We start from the raw sequence: 19,517 nt of genomic DNA, 5'->3' as shown, positions 1-19,517 counted from the left end.
TGTTTATGAATTTTTGTATTATTTATTTGTTGCTATTAGGTAGGTACCTACGTTCTATTTTTCATGTTAGTGATGAGTGTATTATCTTTTTTTGCTTACTCTACTATAAATAAAATCACAAATGAAAATTATCCAATTGATTCCTTTTTTATATTGGAGATCCATGGCCCGTTAACAAAAAAATCATCATTATTTGATGTTTTAGTATTTTCTGAACATCCTATCTATATAGTATCATACATCATTTTGAAGGGAAAAAAATAACGAATTCAACGAAGTAATGATATATAGGGTGTTCCATTAAAAAAAACATAAGTTTGTGTTGAATCTTCAAAACCATACGCCGAAAAAAAAATTTGAGTACGCCACTGGATTCTACGCAGAATTCTGATTCAGACGTAGTTTTTATCTCAGCATTATTTCTAATAACTTCGGAGATAAAGGAGGTGTCCGAAAAGTATCAATTTTCAAAATCACCCTGTATCTCTTGAACGGAAACAGTTATGCAAAATCTGATTAGACCAACTTGAGTTTCACGAAAAAGTAGGACAGGAACGTGAAAACCGCAAGGCTCTATCTTGAATAACAAGCGAGAAACCTAGCTGTCTCACCCAAAATGGGATGCACTGTACACTCGGATGATGAGTTATTTTGATCTATTCTCCTCAATAACATGTCTTTTTCGTTGATATCATCAGATTTGAAGGGTGTACATTTGGATTCATCATTATGGAAGGATACTTTTATTTCCTCACCAAATAAAAATGTTTCTACCTGCAAATTTGATTTAACTACAACATAATATGTAATTATGGGCCCTGGTGAATACTTGAGTTTGATTATTAAAACTTTTTCTTTGTCAACAATTTTGTTCCACAGCTTAGGCAGCTTGAAATTATTTAAAACATTCAGAAAAGTTTCAAAGTCTACATATGAATTCAACTTTCGATAATTTTCAAATTCTACTCTACTTTCCGCTATAGCCTTTTCCAAATACTTTAGTTCGGTTCTTTCTAATTTTTCATCACGAGTTTTTGTAAACTTTATATTTTTCGATAGATATTTAGGACAATTAGGAAACAAAGTTGGAACAGCATCTGGTTTGAGTCTAGGGATTTTGAGAGTTACCGTTATTGTATGACCACTTCTTGAATCCGTCGCTGAAGTGGATTTAATTAAATTATCCTCTGCGAAATGCTTCTCACATACTTTGGTATGTATAGTGGGTTTTAAATTTTGCCTAGGAATGGCCGCTAACCACTTTTCAAGCAAGTATGTATCCGTAGGGAGCTTAAAAGCGTGCACTTTCGGTCCATTTTTGTAATTTCCCCTGCACCCAGGAACACAACACATATAAGGCATTTTCTCAACACAGGTAGTACTAAAAAGTACTGTCCAATATCACTGAACACTAATTATTCACACAAATTTCACAACAGGTTGAATAACCTTGCTAACAAATGTTGAAAAACTAACAAAACAAGTGAATATCACAGTTCAGTTGTGTCGACTGGGATAAAGGTTAAGCGTCCCTATCCCTAATATGATGACCTGGGATGGGTGACGTCACAAGATTTTCGAGTCGAGCACCGTGGCCTTGTTTTCTAGGAGGTATTGCCTGAGGTCCTTTTGCCTATTAAATTGCATATACACAAATATTTCAAAAAAAAATATATACATTATGTATTTTCTAATGCTCTAAATAATGTCTATGTAGGGTATTTTCTAAAAGTTTATTGATGTTCTTCACTGTGATAGAGGTCAGCTATGTCATCAAGTTCTTTAAGTTTGTTGAAAAACTTTCTGTTAAGAATACAGAATCTAGAGTCAATTTGTTCAATCCTGGTTCTTGAATACAGCATTTGGTTTGGCGGGTTATGCAATATATTGTTGGGATGTCTGATTCTTATGATGATCCTAAGTGCTGTTGTCTCTGCCACCTTTAGATTTTTTACTACTGGAGCTCTACAATTTATATATATAGGGTGTGCATATTCAATTAAAGGTCGACATATGATTTTATAAATTTTTATAGCATTTTTGATGGTTATACCTTGTTTTTTATAAGTCAGTTTGGTAAAATATTTGGCTCTAGTGATAGTTCTCTTTTTTACTAATTTCGTTTGCTGGTTGAAATTCAGTTTATTATCAATCTGCAACCCAAATATTTCATTGAAGTGGAGGGATAGACGTTGACTTCGTTTATACATACAGCCGGAGATGCTGGATTTATTCTGTGGTGAAAAATCATAAACTTTGATTTGTCTGGATTTAGTTTCATATGCCATAATCGAAACCATCTACAAATCTTATCTATGAGTATCGGAAGGTGCTGGATACAGGTTGTGATTGATTCATCATGTGCTACAATTATTGTGTCGTCTGCAAACTGCAACAAGTATAAGTTGTTATCAATTGTGAGCACTATATCGTGGCAGAAGATATTGAAAGAAGGGTTGACAGTGGAATTCCCTGAGGGGTACCTTTTTCAGGGCTGCAATCTATATATATATATATATAAATGAATCCCTTTTTCCCTTGGTCACGGCATCACGCGTGAATGGCTGGACCGATTTCAGTAATTCTTTTTTTGTTGTATTTGTTATTATAAGGAGAAGGTTCTTATGTAAGAAAAAAATACGAAAGTTGCATAATTCACGTAGTTGACATTGAAACAAAGGAACGTGGTTTATAATGTTTATATGCTCTTTGCAAATACAACGGCCATAGCCTCTTCGGTGGCGTGGTCGACAGAGATCTCGACTGAGGCACCGAAAGTCCGGGTTCGAATCCCGGTGAGGGCATGGATGTTTAGTGGTTGTTCAAGTCTTTGAGAAAAATAAAAATTGTATGTTGACATAAGGATGAATGCGAGTGTGAATTATATGTAATACATGTGGAAAATTAGGAGAAATTCCACAAATTTGTGACCCCAACAAGCGAGAAAGAATGAATGAATGAATATCGGTCGGAGTTGGTCTGTGGTCGGAGTTATAATAACAAGATACCTACATAATTCATTTACCATTTCTTAGTGTATTCTTCACATTGGTTTCTACAGGATAATTTGTAGTGTGTGTTTAGGGCATAGATGTTTAGTGGTTGTTCAAGTCTTTGAGAAAAAATAAAAATTGTTTGTTGACATAAGGATATAATGCGAGTGTGAATTATATATAATACAGGATAATTTGTGGTGTGTGTTTTTTTCTGAAGTGTTTGTTCAACAAGGTTAGTCAAATTAATATAATGTTGGAAAGTTTTGATAGACCATTTTCATACTTTCACAAAAAAATAGGTACTATAGTTTTTTTTTATTATCCGTTGAATTTTTGTTTCTAATAATGCAATTAGCAATAAGACGTACAAACTTAAGTCGCAGAACCTGTAATACTGCAAGTCAAAGAAATACAAGAGCAAGTCAAACTGATGAGCAACGTGAAACGCGGAATGAAGTTGAACGGAATCGATGGAACCGGAACCAACAAAATAGAAATGTTGCGTTTAACTCCTATAGAGCTGCATTTAATTATAATAAAAAAATTGACTACAGTACACTGCATTTCGTTGCTATTGGACCAATGAACGTTGTTTGTCAATATTGCAAGGCATTTAAGTTTAAAAATGAAGCCCCTGCATTGGGTTGCTCGAACTTAATAAAGAAATTAACTTAATTTGGATAAAAAGGTAACAAATATATATAGGGCGGTACGAAGTTCGCCGGGTCAGCTAGTATATATATATATATATATATATATATAGATATATATATATATATATATATATATATATATATATATATATATAAGCTGTAATGGGCTCGTCCATAAGAAAACCGTGCAGCATCTGCAGGAACTCCAGCTTCCCAACAATGCTATCTGTTGGATGCAGAAGGCCGTTGTACTGGGGACGGTTAACATCATCCGCCAGGTGCTTTACTCCTATTGAAGGTGACGACAGGATTTTTACCTTGGTGCTCCCACCCGGTTGATCCTATATAACCACGAAAGTGTGAAGGAAAAAAAAAAAAAAAAAAAAAAAAAAAAAAAAAATATATATATATATATATATATATATATATCAGGTGTGTGAATAAGTCTTTCCCGTTTTTTTTCAAATTTTGAGCCTTTATTGTGAAAAAATGGTTACAAATGAATTATTGAAAGTATTGGCCATCGCTAGCTACAACTTTTCCCCATCTTTCTGGCAACATACGAATCCCGTTGCGAAAAAATTCGACCGGTTTGGCCTCTATCCAGTCATCCACCCATTTTTTGGCTTCCTCGTAGGAATGGAAGTGCTGGTCAGCCAGGCCATGCGTCATCGATCTGAAGAGATGGTAATCAGACGGAGCAATGTCTGGACTATACGGCGGGTGGGGTAGGACTTCCCATTTGAGCGTTTCTAAGTATGTTTTCACCGGCTGTGCAACATGTGGGCGAGCATTGTCATGTTGCAAAATAACTTTGTCGTGCCTGTCGGAGTATTGTGGCCGTTTTTCTCGCAGTGCGCGGCTCAAACGCATCAATTGTCGTCGATAGACCTCGCCTGTGATCCTTTCATTCGGTTTCAGAAGCTCATAGTAAACCACACCTAGCTGATCCCACCATATACAGAGCATGAGCTTGGCGCCATGAATATTTGGCTTGGCCGTCGATGATGATGCATGGCCGGGTAGTCCCCATGATTTTCTTCGCTTCGGATTATCGTAACGGATCCACTTTTCATCGCCAGTCACGATACGATGCAGAAAACCCTTTCTTTTATGTCGCTGAAGCAGCTGTTCGCAAGTGAAAAAACGCCGTTCGACGTCTCTCAGCTTCAGTTCGTACGGCACCCAATTTCCTTGCTTTTGGATCATTCCCATGGCTTTCAAACGCTTGGAAATGGTTGTTCGGTCAACTCCCAATGCTTCAGCAAGTTCTTCTTGCGTTTGACACGAATCTTCATCAAGCAAAGTCGCCAATTCTTGATCTTCAAAGATTTGCGGCCGCCCGGAACGCTCCTTGTCTTCCACGTCGAAATCGCCACTTTTGAAGCGTCGAAACCATCCGCGAACACTTGAATCATCGACACAACCTTCTCCATAAGCTTCCTGAAGCAACCGATGCACCTCGGCAGCAGATTTCTTCAAATTGAACCAATAAAGTGAAACTTCCCGCAAATGACGTCGACTCGGCTCAAATTTCGACATTTTCACGATTTCAAAAATTTATGATGCGAAAAAATTTCAACTAATGTGTTAGTGTGGAATTGTTGACAGATGAATAAGCTTTGATTATGACATATGTAACCATTAAATACTCGCACAGTATTGGTGGCGCCATCTCTTACAAAAAACGGGAAAGACTTATTCACACACCTGATATATATATATATATATATATATATATATATATATATATATATATATATATATATATATATATCGGGTGTCCCAAGGTGAGTGGCCTATTAGATTATTATGGAAACTATTGATGGTAAAGATTTCAAATTTTGTGGATAGATATTTGGCCATGTAAGGTACATTTTTAAAATAATTTCACATTTCCAGTGTTGCCGGATGTACAACAATTTGGCAACTACTTTGTTATTTTAAATGGGACATCCGGTATTTCTATTTTTTTTATGATACTGCATAAAATATTAAATCTATTCACTCTTACTTTTCTTCCCTATCTTTAACGGTTTTTGAGTTATCAATTATTTTTCGAAATTTCAGATCAAATTGGCGTATTACGAAAATGACTCTAGTTCGCTCAATATTTGAGATTCAAGTCTGAAATTTTGCAAGACGTTAGATATTGATCTGATCTGTGTAACTGCTTTTGAATTATGGTTGTCAATAATACAGGACGGACCAAAAAAAATCATCATTTGCCAAGTTACAAAATTGTAAAAAAGTCTATTTTTTCAAATGAGACACCTAGTATTTTTTTCTATTTTTGGAATCAGTTCAACACACTCTACAATTTTTCTATATCCTAAAAGATCTGCAAAAGTGTTTAAAAACCAAATTGAGTTTCAAAACTATGAATCTAAAAATCTAAACAAACCTGAACGCATTTCTGACTCGTTCCTGAAAATTTCATCTTTTTGGCGTGAAGGGAAAAGAAATAGCTGAAAATTCAAGACGAAAAACAGTTTTTTGTGAATAACTCAGAAAATATCCATTTTGGGGCAAGGGTGTGATGCATACACTCACATTATTTTTTAACGTAGATTCAATATCTGCCATAAAAAAATGGGGTTCTAATTTGAAAAAATTGATTTTTCACGATTTTGTCATCCCTAACTTTGAAAGCGATTTTTTCACCCCCTGTATCATGAATCGCGATTTCGATTTTTAAAGTGGATACATCAATCTTACATCTTGAAAAATCCCAAAAATGAAAATTTTCCATCCAAAAACCTCGAAGTTATTCTTGTTTCAGCGGAGTTCTATTTTCGATTTTTTTTTCGAATTTTCCCGCTCAGAGAGAATTTTCCAACCAAAACTGAAAAATGTTACATCAAAATAACTTGAAATTTTCTAAGGAATCTATTTCTGCAATAAAAAAATGGTGTTCTAATTTGAAAAACGGAAGTTGACGTCATTTCCGGAAAAACCGGAGGTGCTCATGCCTTGAAAATATTTTACATTTCATCAGCATCGTGAAATACTTATAAGGGCTGAATTTCATGAAAATACGTTCAGTAGTTTTCCGTATAAATATGGGTGAGGTTCCTCGTGAAAGACCCTGTATAGCTTTGAACCTTGTTGAGACTCGCAACTTCACATACAGGAACTTACTCTTGGAGACATGGAAGGAAATTTGCCCGAACCGACCGGCATATGCTCAATTACTGTCTAACAGGGTTTGCTGGATCCTTGACAAGCAAAAACTTTCTCGTGCTGAGCTAGAATGTATCAAAAACAGCTGCTTTTCTACCACCGCGGAGCGAGAGATTGCCATTTCACCAGAGGAATCCAGAAGAAGATCATCGGCAGGGATTAGAAGAAGTGGCATTTTTCTTAGACAACCTGAGGAAGACATGACCGAGAAATCCTTCATTACCAACTTGGTGAGGTACTCTGGAGTTGGGACGGAAAAGAGACCAAAAATCCCGCGAATGAGATACTCCAAGACAACACGAGACCTCGTGGCAAGGGTAAACACAATCATATCGAGACATCTGGCAAACGTGAGACACTTGAGGGACTGGTGGATACGGTGTACGCGCGCGCCGTAACTGTGGCTGAGGCATTCGGGCACCGGATTGAACATCATCAAGGTACATCAAGACCACTCACCACTGACCCTTGGAAACTGCGCCTAGAAAAAAGATCACATCTTTAACGAAAAAGATTGGGATAGTTTATACCTACCTGAATTCGGCAACCCCAGCTGCTAAAGTCATTAAAGCTGTTAGGAAGGTAGCTTCTGAATGTCATATTAAGCGCAAGGACCCCACCTCCAAGAAAAAGTTATCTGTTGTTTCCGATCACCTGAAAATTAAAGCGCTAGGAAATCGCATCAGAAGGTATAACGAGAGGACCAAACGCTACAAGAACAACAACCTCTTTTATAAAAATCAGAAGCAGTTCTTTCGAGCACTGGAGACAGCAGATGAGAGGGAAGAGGTAAAACTCGAACCTGAGGCAGCGCGCAACTTCTGGGCGGAGGTTTGGTCGAGGGAGAGTACTCACGACGAGAGTGTATATTGAATAGAGGAGGCACAGTAGAAGATCCCTAATAAGCTTATGGAGGAAGTACAGGTGCAGAAATCGGACATTGTCGAGACACTCAAAAGATGTGGATAAACTCCACAACTACTGGTGGAAGTACTTCAATAGTGTTCACGATGAACTGACACTTCTTATACAAGATGCCCTCATTAACCCTGCATCAGTACCTGGTTTCCTTACACTGGAAGTCACATATCTCATCCCAAAGAACGGCGACAGAAAGGACCCAAAAAACTACCGACCGATCACTTGCCTCTCGTCGTTGTATAAGATCATCACCGGAATTATAACGAGATACCTCAGCAAACACATCAGAGATCATAACCTGATGACTGAAGAGCAGGGTGGATGCCGAGGAGGAACGAAAAGATGCGAGGAGCTTCTGATAATCGACCATATTACCACCAAGCAGGCGCGAAAGAAGCTTAGGAATATCTCAGTTGCCTGGGTGGATTATAGGAAAGCCTTTGACTCCATCCCACATACATGGCTTCTGAAGGTGCTGGAAATGCATGGAGTAGCTGGACACGTAATCGAACTGCTGATGAACCTCATGAAAACCTGAAGGACCTCCCTGAACGTTAACGTGGGAGGAAGCGTGACAGAATCGCCAATAATAAAGATCAGGAGGGGCATTTTTCAGGGTGACACGCTGAGCCCTATCTGGTTCTGTTTGGCGCTCAATCCCCTTAGCATTATTCTGAAGAACACGAAGTATGGATACGTTGTCAATAAGAACAGACACATTGCTATCTCACATCGCATGTTCATGGATGACCTGAAACTTTATGTAGCCAGTCCAGAACAACTGAGAAGAATGCTGAAAGTGGTCGCAGCTTTTAGCGAATCAGTGGGGATGGAGATGGGGGTCGATAAGTGTGCAGTTCTGGATATTCGGAGGGGAAAGATTGATGACACTATGGAGGGGGCAACACTTACCAACAGTGTCACAATACCGACTCTGAGCAAAGAAGTCCCTTACAAATACCTGGGAATCAACCAGGCCTTGGAAATAAAAACTCCCGAAACGTAACAATCCTTCAGAGAGAAGCTCCTCTCCAGAATTGCGATGCTCCTCAAGGCAAAACTCAACTCAAAGTCCCTATTCACTGCCATCAACATCTGGGCCATCCCAAGCATGACCTATTCATTTGGTGTACTCAATTGGTCAACAACTGAGCTCCGAGCACTGGATCGGGATGTCAGATCAATGCTGACTAAATATGGAGTTCACCACCCCCACTCCTCAACTATCAGGCTGTACCTCCCACGACACCAAGGAGGGAGAGGACTGATGAGCTTGGAGGAAGCTCACGCAAAAAATGTCAGTGTCCTGAGACAACACTTTCTTAAGAACAACTCACCTCTCTTCAAAGCGATATGTGAAGCTAATGATAGAGTGTCTGCTCTGAGGCTTGCTGAACGGGATACCAGCTTCCCCAACCCTCTGTAGAGGACCGCATCCAGGAGTGGAACGGCAAGGCCTTACACGGCAGATATCTTTTTCCGGAAACAGAGGGACGACTTCTGGCGATACAAGACCAGGTGATGCCTACCAGAATGTACATGAAGCACATCGCCAAGCAAGCTATTACATCGGATAGGTGTCGGAAGTGTGCCTAGGGTGCGGCGTCTATTTAACACGTCACCTCCTCTTGCCCTATTATCGCTCCCAGGGAATATTTTGACAGGCATAATGCCATGGGGAAGATATACCACCAGCAAATAGCCCTGAAACTAGGATTACTTCAGGATGAGGTCGAACAATATGTCTACCTACCAAAAACCCTTCTGGAGAATCAGCGCTATAAAATGTATTGGGACGCCACGCTTGTGACCGACAGAGGAGTGGCACATAACAGACCGGATGTCGCCATCTTCGACAGGGAAAAGGAAACATGTTTGCTGCTGGATTTTACTGTGCCAGCGGATGACAACTTGGCACAAGCGTACTCGGAGAAAATCAGCAAATACTCTGAACTGCCTTTCCAACTCCGTGAAATACACAAACTGAAATCTGTAAGTGTACTACCGCTGATTATCTCGGTGAATGGGCTGTGATAGAGAGGCACTTACCTGAGAACACTCGGAGGCTCTGCCTAGATCAGCATGTGATATCTAGCTCACAGAAACAAATCATCTTGAGCACAACGAGAATTGTCAGGAAATTTCTCCAAGGCCCATAGCGGCTGTGCACGCCTTGACCACGGTCCGGCGTCCACGGTTTCGTACCCGCTGATAACGCGGTGATAAATATATATATATATATATATATATATATATATATATATATATATATATATATATATATATATATATATATTTATATATATATATATACAGGGTGAGTCTTTGACTTGTACATATATTTTAACCGAAGATTCTTGAGGTCAAAAGAAACACTTTCTTCATTTACCATTTTTTCCGATTCGGCCCTGTTAAAAAGATATAGCCATTTTAAATTTTCATAATGAGCTAATTCACCCCTGGTAACCGGAACACCGAAGTTTTCGCAATTACAAGATATACAATTTGAAACTTCGAAATAAGCTACTAAATTGGAAAAACCATCATAAACTCACTTTTAACATTCCATTTGTTGAGAAAGTAGTATTTATAATACAATAAATGAGTTATTCCAATTTCACTGACGATAAAGATTAAATATTTTTCTCTTGATTTTCTATTTCATTTTCGATAATCATAACGAATTGAGCTCGCTACCACCCATATTAGCTTAGCTCTGATATTCATAATTCATATCCATTCATTTATTATATCGCATTTATAATATATCGTTGTTTATTTCAATTTCGTAGAATTGCAATTTAACCTTACATTCTCAAATAAATCATTTTCATCTGTGACAGTTCTAATACAGACTAGTAGTCTGTGGTTTTAAGTTTGAACCTCAAATTTCGAGTGTTGCAAATTTAAACACAGCAGTTCGAATTATCTATGTTCTAACTTCTAACCTAAAATGTAAAATATTCATTTACAGTTTACACTGTTATTGTCTTATGATATTTGCATAAAATGAAAATCATCGAAGATTTGAATAAACCCAACAGAATATTGAAGTTCCATACATATTTTCAAGAAATTTAAAAACAATTTCCAAAATAATTGTGTGGATACAAAATAAATAAGTGTGCATTCTGATAGAAAGTAATTCCTTTATGAAATGAAGCATTTGATTTGTTCCAACTATCTCATAAAAATAAAAATAATGTTCTGCTTCAATATTTTTGGAGCCATCAGTGTGAAAATATGGAAATGAAGTTTTATGGCTCTGTAATCAATGGAAAATGTTAGACTCCACTTGTAATCAAATTTGGTCTATAATATGTACCTACATTATAGCCAACTCTACTACTTGATTCTTCTTGATTTTGCCATTGAAAATAAATGAGAAGTATTCAATATAAATATCCACAGTTGAATATCCTGTTTCTTTCAACTCACCTATTTGTTTTCATATTAAAACAATTATGGCACTCTTGGAAGTATGTCAATCATATGCTCTAGGATGAATTTATGGAATAGCAAAAGAATAAAAGTATTTAATCTCAATCACATGAAAATTTGTCTAGTATGTACTTAGTGATATGTTTCGATGTGAGTTTGAATGACCCTCGAAGAATACAGTATTGTTCGATAGCAGCAGTCTTTAGTGGGATATTGACTGTTGTCATTATAATGGGACTATTTTGTGAAAACTTTTTTAAACATGGGCTTTAAGGGAAATCTGGACTTTTCAAAATAGGATGTTGATTTTAATGAAGTATCTACTTATTATAAGAGCTGTGTCAAAGCTCAGTAATTTGTAATCAAATAGAAGAGTTGAGGTGAGCTTATTCAAATAACTTCATTTTCAAACCAAGTTGGCTAGTACTTCAATTCTGAAAACTGAGACATGACTTCATAGTAAATATTCATTTCTGTGTTTTTTTTTCCACAACAGAACAGGGTTGCATTTAGCCAAAGTACCCAATTTTTTGAATTTCACAGATAATTTATTTTTTTTAAGATCAAGTTATTCGAAAACTGCGCTTTGTACGAGAAAATATGAGGAATACTTTTATTTTTCAAATTAGCCAAATATTCTTCAATGAACGTTCAAATTACTTTTAAGAGTCGGTTTCTGCGAATTTCTGGTATTTTTATGGGATGTAATGTTCATAATTAAGAAACAGAAGAATGTGTAGGGAATCTTGTGTTCGGAGAAGATGTATCACATCAAGGAAAAGCTATATTTCAAAAATCATTTCCTTCTATAGAACCATTTACGAGATATAGCTGAAAATCACATTTTTTTATCGATTTTCAACAGCCTGTATCTTTTTAACCGGGCCGAATCGGAAAAAACTATAAAGGAAAAAAGTGTTTCTTTTGACCTCAGGAATCTTCGGTTGAAATATATGTACAAGTCAAAGACTCACCCTGTATATATATATATTATATATATATATATATATACATATAATGATAAATTTTATAAGGGGTGTGGGAAAAATAAAATGAAGAAGTGTTATAATGTCACTCTTATTTATTCCATTTAGTCGACGTTTCGATCCCGATGGGGACCTTCTTCAGGACTCTACAATAGCAATAGAAAACGGTCAAAACATGATACATCACAAGCATGTAAAAATATATAAAAATAATAATACAAATAGTACATACCGAAATACAGAGTTGTAAAGATCTTATATGAACACAAATGAATAGCTCTCAAGAAAGCAACGAACAAGAACATCAACAACTTCAGCGAAAAAAGATCTGATATTTCGTTAGCAAAGGAGTAGAAATCAATTTTAATCATGTAAACAAAGTAAACAGAATAATCAAATGAGAGGTTGTCAAAAATGTTGTCAACCAGACTTGCCACAGAATACACGCACATGACAAATGAAACATAGAGTAGCATTAAATCACATTGGTCCCAGTAATTCACTCTCACCGAACTCAGAACAAATGCGATTGTTAAAAGATGCCATCATCTACTACACCAATCTACTCTCACTAAACTGGTCCAGAACAAAGGAATCAATCACGTTATCTCTACGACTGCAGAACTTGTGGAATGTGATTCATTCAATTCACTTCCACTAAACTGGTTATAATGAATCAAATAAGAATAGATGGAGCTAATATTGTTTACATCCCTTCTGTAATTCATCGAACAGGTTTCGCGTTTGATATGGTACATCTCTAAGAAACATCTTTTCTTTCCATTCACTTCACATTCAAGAACTTTGGTGGAATCATAATTCATTGGATGGTCTTTGTCCCGGGTATGGTCCGCTAGGGCGCAAATCTTGTTTGGATTCTTGATGTCGCTTTTGTGTTGAGCAATCCTTCTCTTCAAAAGCTGAGACGTCTGACCAATATACACCTCACTACATATTGAACAAGGAATACAATATACCACACCACTCATATTATCAACAGTCATCCTATCTTTCACTCGACTGTATAATCTGTCAATTTTAAAATAAGATTTCTGAATCAATCTAATTTTTGTGGTCTTCAGGAGGTTAATTAATGCATTGGTCATACCATTTATTAGGGGAATAGATAAGTAAAAAATTCTATCTGCGTTCTCAGTGTCCACAGTGGTGGATGCGCCCCTCTCTCCATTCGTTGGCTGTCTCGAAGGAGTGGTATTAATATTATTATTATTATTATTATTAATTAATCTGGACAACAACCTTTTTGGGTATCCATTCTCTAGCATCAACTGTAACAATAACTTTTTCAATACGATTCTTCAATCCTAAAATCATGTTCACCTTTTGTCCATGTGGATGATTAGAAAAATAGTGTATCTCCCTGAACTTGTTGGTTTTCGGTACCAATCCAGAATCAGCCTATTTTCCGGTGTTCGAATCACCCTTGTATCCAGGAATGGGACACCATTCGCTGTTTCTTCCTCCAACGTAAACTGTATGCTCTCATGTTCACTGTTGAACCTGTCTAGAATGAAAGTAACCTGATCTTTGGGTACAGCACATATTAGATCATCAACATATTCCTTGATGAAAGGAATGTGAAAAGGAATATTGGCAAGAATGCAGTCCAGAAGGAAATCCATTACTACTTCAGCAAAAGAAGGACTAAAGTTGGAACCCATAGGGGAACCGAGCACCTGTTTGAAGAACCTACCATTAAAAAGGAAATAGTTCGAAGAAAACAGGAACTTAATGGCATAGATGAATTCTTCTTTTGGTAGACTTGTGTGGTTTCTGATAGTCTCCCACTTGCTCTCAACAGCTGAAACTGCCAACTCGACAGGAATGTTGGTGAAAAGAGATACAACGTCCAGTCGTATTAGCTCCTTAATAATGCCATTATCAGTGCATGTTTCCGAGCTTGACTGGTGGGCCGGTTCCCAAGAGTAGGTGGCTTTTCAAATATAAGAAAAAATCATGATGTCGTCTTCTGGGGTAAAATATTCCGGAAGTAAACTCGTCTCCCAGTCGGATTTCCGGGGGGGACTATCCCGGGAGATACAACATGGAGAATCAACTACAACTGAGGCCGCAAACACCTATTGTGACAACACCAATGAAGACAATACCACCAGGCAACTACTTATAGAGTTTTGCAACATAAGGGGAATAGGACATAATAATATTAATGTCAGTTGCGTCCATCAACATTTGCAATCAATTAAACCCCATATCCTTGCATTATCTGAAACTCAAATCAGTCCAAAATCCGACTCCACATACCTTTTGTGTCCTGGGTACGATTTGCATTCCAAGTTTAGATTCAAAGGAGGGGTTTGTGTATACATTCGAGCAGACGTTGCTTGTCAACGTGAAGAATCTTTGGAAATAGAAGAAGTGGATGCTATGTGGCTTAGGACCATTGTCCACAAAAAAACTAGATTTATATGCGCCCTGTATCGCTCACCAAATAGTGAACGACCCAGCCAGTTGTTTGAGTACTTGTCAGATAAGGTCGACTGGATCCAGGTCAACTATCCATCTTCAGAGATCGTAATACTTGGCGATTTTAATGTCCATAATTCAGATTGGCTAGCTCACTCTAACAAAACTGACGAAGCTGGAAGACAAGCCGAAGCATTCGCAATCAGCTGCAATTTAACGCAGCTTGTAGATTGTCCTACAAGAGTTCCCACTGATCCTATGGATTTCAGAAATACGCTTGACTTGTACCTGACTTCAGAACCCGACAGCTATGTTATCAATTCAAACGGCCCTCTCGGTAACTCAGACCACGTTCTAATATCCGTCTCATGTCCTTTGACTGCCGAAAAAATATTATTTTCATTTTCATTTATAAAACACATTTCAAGGAAACGTCTTTAATATAGTTAGAATTGGTACATAATATTTCAACTTCATCAAACTTAAAATGGTGGTCTAGAGAGGACGAATGGCTAGCTAATGCACATCTATCAGGTCGTAATCTGGCGTCACTCTTATGTATTGAGATACGTCTTTTTAAACATTGTGATGTCTGTCCAACATCCACAGACTCACAGTTCTCACATGGAATGCGATAAACCACGTCAGATCTAGACATGGTGTGGATCTTATCTTTAGTTTGGCTGAAAAGAACGCCTACTACTAAAGGATTGTACTTCGCAATTTTTATGTTCTCAATTTCTTTTAAAATTTTGGTCAATTTACCTGTTAATGGTGGAATGAGGGGCAGGCTTGCATATTTGTCATGTGTGGCAGGGTCGACTAATGTCGATGTTCTTATTTGTGGGACCTCGTCGATTTGGTTAGAAGTTAGAGAATGCATACATCTGTTCAAAAACATCCTAGGGTAACCATTGTTCTCAAAGATCTTAAGCAGCTTTTCTTCACTGTTATGAAGAAAGTCTGAATGGCAGATTTTCTTAATTCTACGAAACATACCTTTAATTAAGTTAGTTTTCATAGCCCAAGAATGGTTGGAACTATAATGTATATAACGACCTGAAGAGGTCGGTTTTTGGTACCAATCCAATTTTACAATGTTACCTGCACATCTGATAGCTTTGGTGTCAAGGAATGGGACACCATTTTCAGTTTCTTCTTCTGCAGTAAACTTAATGTGTGGGTCGTAGTTATTGAAAACTGCCAAAGTCGTAGCAGTCCTGTCTTCGGGAATAGCAAGGAGAAGGTCATCAACATATTGATAGGTAATCGGCACCTGGAAGGGCAGTAGAGGAATGCAATATTTCAAAAGCACTGACATGACTATATTAGCCAAAATGGGACTGATTTTACTCCCCATTGCACAGCCAAAGATTTGTGAAATGAAGGAACCCTTGAAAACAAAATAGCTGAACTCAAATAAAAACTTTATGATTATTAGAAAAAGTGATATATCTATGGTTGTGACCTGACTTACTCTGGACCATTCCTGTTGGATAATTTGTATAACTAGCTCTAGTGAAATATTCGTGAATAAACTGACAGCATCTAAGGAAACGAGTTTATACCCTTGGGGTAATATAAAGTTATTAATTTTGGAAGCAAATTGGAAAGAGTCAGCTATGGTATGATCATGGAAATCTGAGAATGCTTCTGTGAGAATCTGTGTCATAAACTGACTGAGTTCAACTGACGCTGAGCCAATTGTGGAGACGATGGGCCTCAATGGGATGTCTGCTTTGTGTACTTTAGGAAGTCCATATATTCTTGGTGGAATCGCTTTATAGGTGGTTAATTTTCTGGCCATGTAAGCATCAATAAAACCTTTGTCTTTCAGTTGTTTGACAATTTTGTTGTTTTTACATTGAAATTCATTTGTAGGGTCTCTCCTCAATTGTTTGTAAACTGACGAGTCTTGTAAAAGCTGGTTCATTTTCTGTTCATACTGTTCTGTGGAAAGTATTACTGTGATGTTACCTTTGTCAGCAGGAGTGATAACCAAGTCATCATGTGTCTTGACAAATCTTCTAGCATTGGTCAAAAGGTAGTGCTCAAAGTTATGTGTCATCTGTGAATTGTGCACGAAGTTGCACAAGCATTATAGGTTATAGCATTAGTGCATTTAGCTCTCAAGATATTCTGCCTGGTGATAGGAGCCAAGTTGATTATGTTCTCTACATCCGCTACAATATTCTTGATAGGTATGTCTTTAACAGAAAGGGGAGCTACACCAAATTTATGGCCCAGACTCAAGATAACCTTAACTTCTGTGGGAATCTGTGTAGTAGTGAGATTGCAAAGCCATTCATCTCTGATTTGGATGGACTGGATTTTTCGTTTTTTTAGTGCAAGGAACTTTTTTTCAAGAAGCTTCTTGTTGTTGGAAAATACTTTCTTGTATGATCGGTTCTGTGAAATGTAAAATCGTTCAAGGATGTTAGTTGGAACGAGTACCAACACTTTGGAATACCTGAAAACTGAATTGTTGGTACTCGTTCCAACTAACATCCTTGAACGATTTTACATTTCACAGAACCGATCATACAAGAAAGTATTTTTCAACAACAAGAAGCTTCTTGAAAAAAAGTTCCTTGCATTTATTTCTACACGGAATATCCCGAAAATGAAATCAACGAATATATATATATATATATATATATATATATATATATATATATATACAGGGTGAGGTCAAAAGAAACACTTTTTTACTTTACCATTTTTTCTGATTCGGCCCGGTTAAAAAGATACAGGCTGTTGAAAATCGTTAAAAAAATGTGATTTTCGGCTATATCTCGTAAATGGTTCCATCGAAGGAAATGATTTTTGAAATATACCATTTTTTTTTTATGTGATACATCTTATCCGAACACAAGATTCCATACACATTCTTCTGTTTCTTTATTTTGAACATTACATCCCATAAAAATACCAGAAATTCGAAGAAACCAACTCTTAAGAGTAATTTGAACGTTCATTGAAGAATATTTGGCTAATTTGAAAAATAAAAGTATTCTTCATGTTTTCTCGTACAAAGCGCCGTTTTCGAAAAACTTGATCTTAAAAAAAAAAATTATCTGTGAAATTCAAAAAATTGGGTACTTTGGCTGAATGCAACTCTGTTCTGTTGTGGAAAAAAAAACCACAGAAATGAATATTTACTATGATGTCATGTCTCAGATTTTAGAATTGAAGTACTATCCAACTTAGTTTGAAAATGAAGTTATTTGAATAAGCTCACCTCAACTCCTCGATTTGATTACAAATTACTGAGCTTTGGCACAGCTCTGATAATAAGAAGATACTTCACTAAAATCAACATTCTTTTTGAAAAGTCCAGATTATTCATAAAGCCCATGTTAAAAAAAGTTTTCACAAAATAGTCCCATTATAATGACAACAATCAATATCCCACTAAAGACTGCTGCTATCGAACAATACTGTATTCTTCTTCGGCTCATTCAAACTCACATCGAAACATACCACTAGGACTAGGTACATACTAGACAAATTTTCATGTGATTGAGATTGAATACTTTTATTCTTTTGCTATTCCATAAATTCATCCTAAGAGCATATGATTGACATACTTCCAAAAGGGCCAAAATTGTTTTAATGTGAAAACAAATTAGGTGAGTTGAAAGAAACTGGATATTCTATTGTGGATATTTAAATTGAATACTTCTCATTTATTTTCAATGCCAAAATCAAGATGAATTAAGTAGTAAAGTTGGCTATAATGTAGGTACACATTAAGAACAAATTTGATTACAAGTGGAGTCTAACATTTTCCATTGATTACAGAGCCAGAATATTTTACATATTTCCATATTTTCATACTGATGGCTTCAAAAATATTGATGCATTTCAATATTTTTATGAGATAGTTGGAACAAATCAAATGCTTCATTTCATAACAAATATCTTATAACAATAACAGTGTAAACTGTAAATGAAAATTTTAGGTTAGAACATAGATTATTCGAACCGAACTGCTGTGTTTATATTTGGCATCACTCGAAATTTGAAAGTCAAACTTAAAACCACAAATTACTATAGTCTGTGTTAGAACTTTCACAGATTAATATTATTTATTTGAGATTTTAAGGTTAAATGGCAATTCTTGTAAACAAAACGATATCATATAAATGAAATATAATGAATGAATGGATATGAATTATGAGTATCAGAGCTAATATGGGTGGTAGCGAGCTTAATTCGTTATAATTATCGAAAATGAAATAGAAATCAAGAGAAGAATATTTAATCTTTAGCGTCAACGAAATTGGAATAACTCATTTATTTTATTATAAACACTACTTTGTTCAACAAATGGAATGTAAAACGTAAGTTTATGATGGTTTTTCTAATTTAGTAGCTTATTTCCAAGGTTCAAAAGGTATATCTTATGCTTGAGAAAACTTCAGTGTTCCGGTTTTCAGGGGTGAATTAGCTCATTTTGAAAATTTAAAATGGCTATATCTTTTTAACAGGGCCGAATCGGAAAAAATGGTAAATGAAAAAAGTATTTCTTTTGACCTCAGGAACCTTCGGTTAAAATATATGTACAAGTCAAAGACTCACCCTGTATATATATATATATATATATATATATATATATATATATATATATATATATATATATATATATATATATATATATATATATACAGGGTGAGTCTTTGACTTGTACATATATTTTAACCGAAGGTTCCTGAGGTCAAAAAAAATACTTTTTTCATTTACCATTTTTTCCGATTCGGCCCTGTTAAAAAGATATAGCCATTTTAAATTTTCAAAATGAGCTAATTCACCCCTGAAAACCGGAACACTGAAGTTTTCTCAAGCATAAGATATACCTTTTGAACCTTGGAAATAAGCTACTAAATTAG

At 36.3% G+C, this 19,517-nt stretch overlaps 2 protein-coding genes across 2 annotated transcripts in view; one reads left to right on the top strand and one right to left on the bottom strand.

The window, feature by feature from the left end:
- The window catches only part of LOC123677035 (cyclin-dependent kinase 6), a 75,464-nt gene that overhangs the window by 5,763 nt on the left and 50,184 nt on the right, over positions 1-19,517 (top strand). The window lies entirely within an intron of this gene.
- On the bottom strand, positions 15,081-17,050 carry LOC123677028. Its single transcript, XM_045613436.1, has 2 exons — positions 15,391-17,050; positions 15,081-15,308 (listed from the first exon to the last, which is right to left on the bottom strand). Exons 1-2 carry the CDS (start codon positions 16,691-16,693, stop codon positions 15,202-15,204), a joined length of 1,410 nt encoding a protein of 469 aa, XP_045469392.1. The 5' UTR covers positions 16,694-17,050; the 3' UTR covers positions 15,081-15,201.

The sequence above is a fragment of the Harmonia axyridis genome, chromosome 1 (assembly GCF_914767665.1).
Source record: "Harmonia axyridis chromosome 1, icHarAxyr1.1, whole genome shotgun sequence".
Classification (NCBI taxonomy): Eukaryota; Metazoa; Arthropoda; class Insecta; order Coleoptera; family Coccinellidae; genus Harmonia; species Harmonia axyridis.
The sequence above is the reverse complement of the archived record's forward strand: the minus strand, read 5'-3'. Positions and strand labels throughout refer to the sequence as shown.

Bases quoted from the DNA above. Each gene is read 5' to 3' on its own strand.
- LOC123677028 (XM_045613436.1), bottom strand. From the start codon at position 16,693: ATGACACATAACTTTGAGCACTACCTTTTGACCAATGCTAGAAGATTT. The intron at 15,309-15,390 runs GTAAATTGACCA...CGTTCTTTTCAG, and splicing joins CCTCATTCCACCATTAACAG to CCAAACTAAAGATAAGATCC.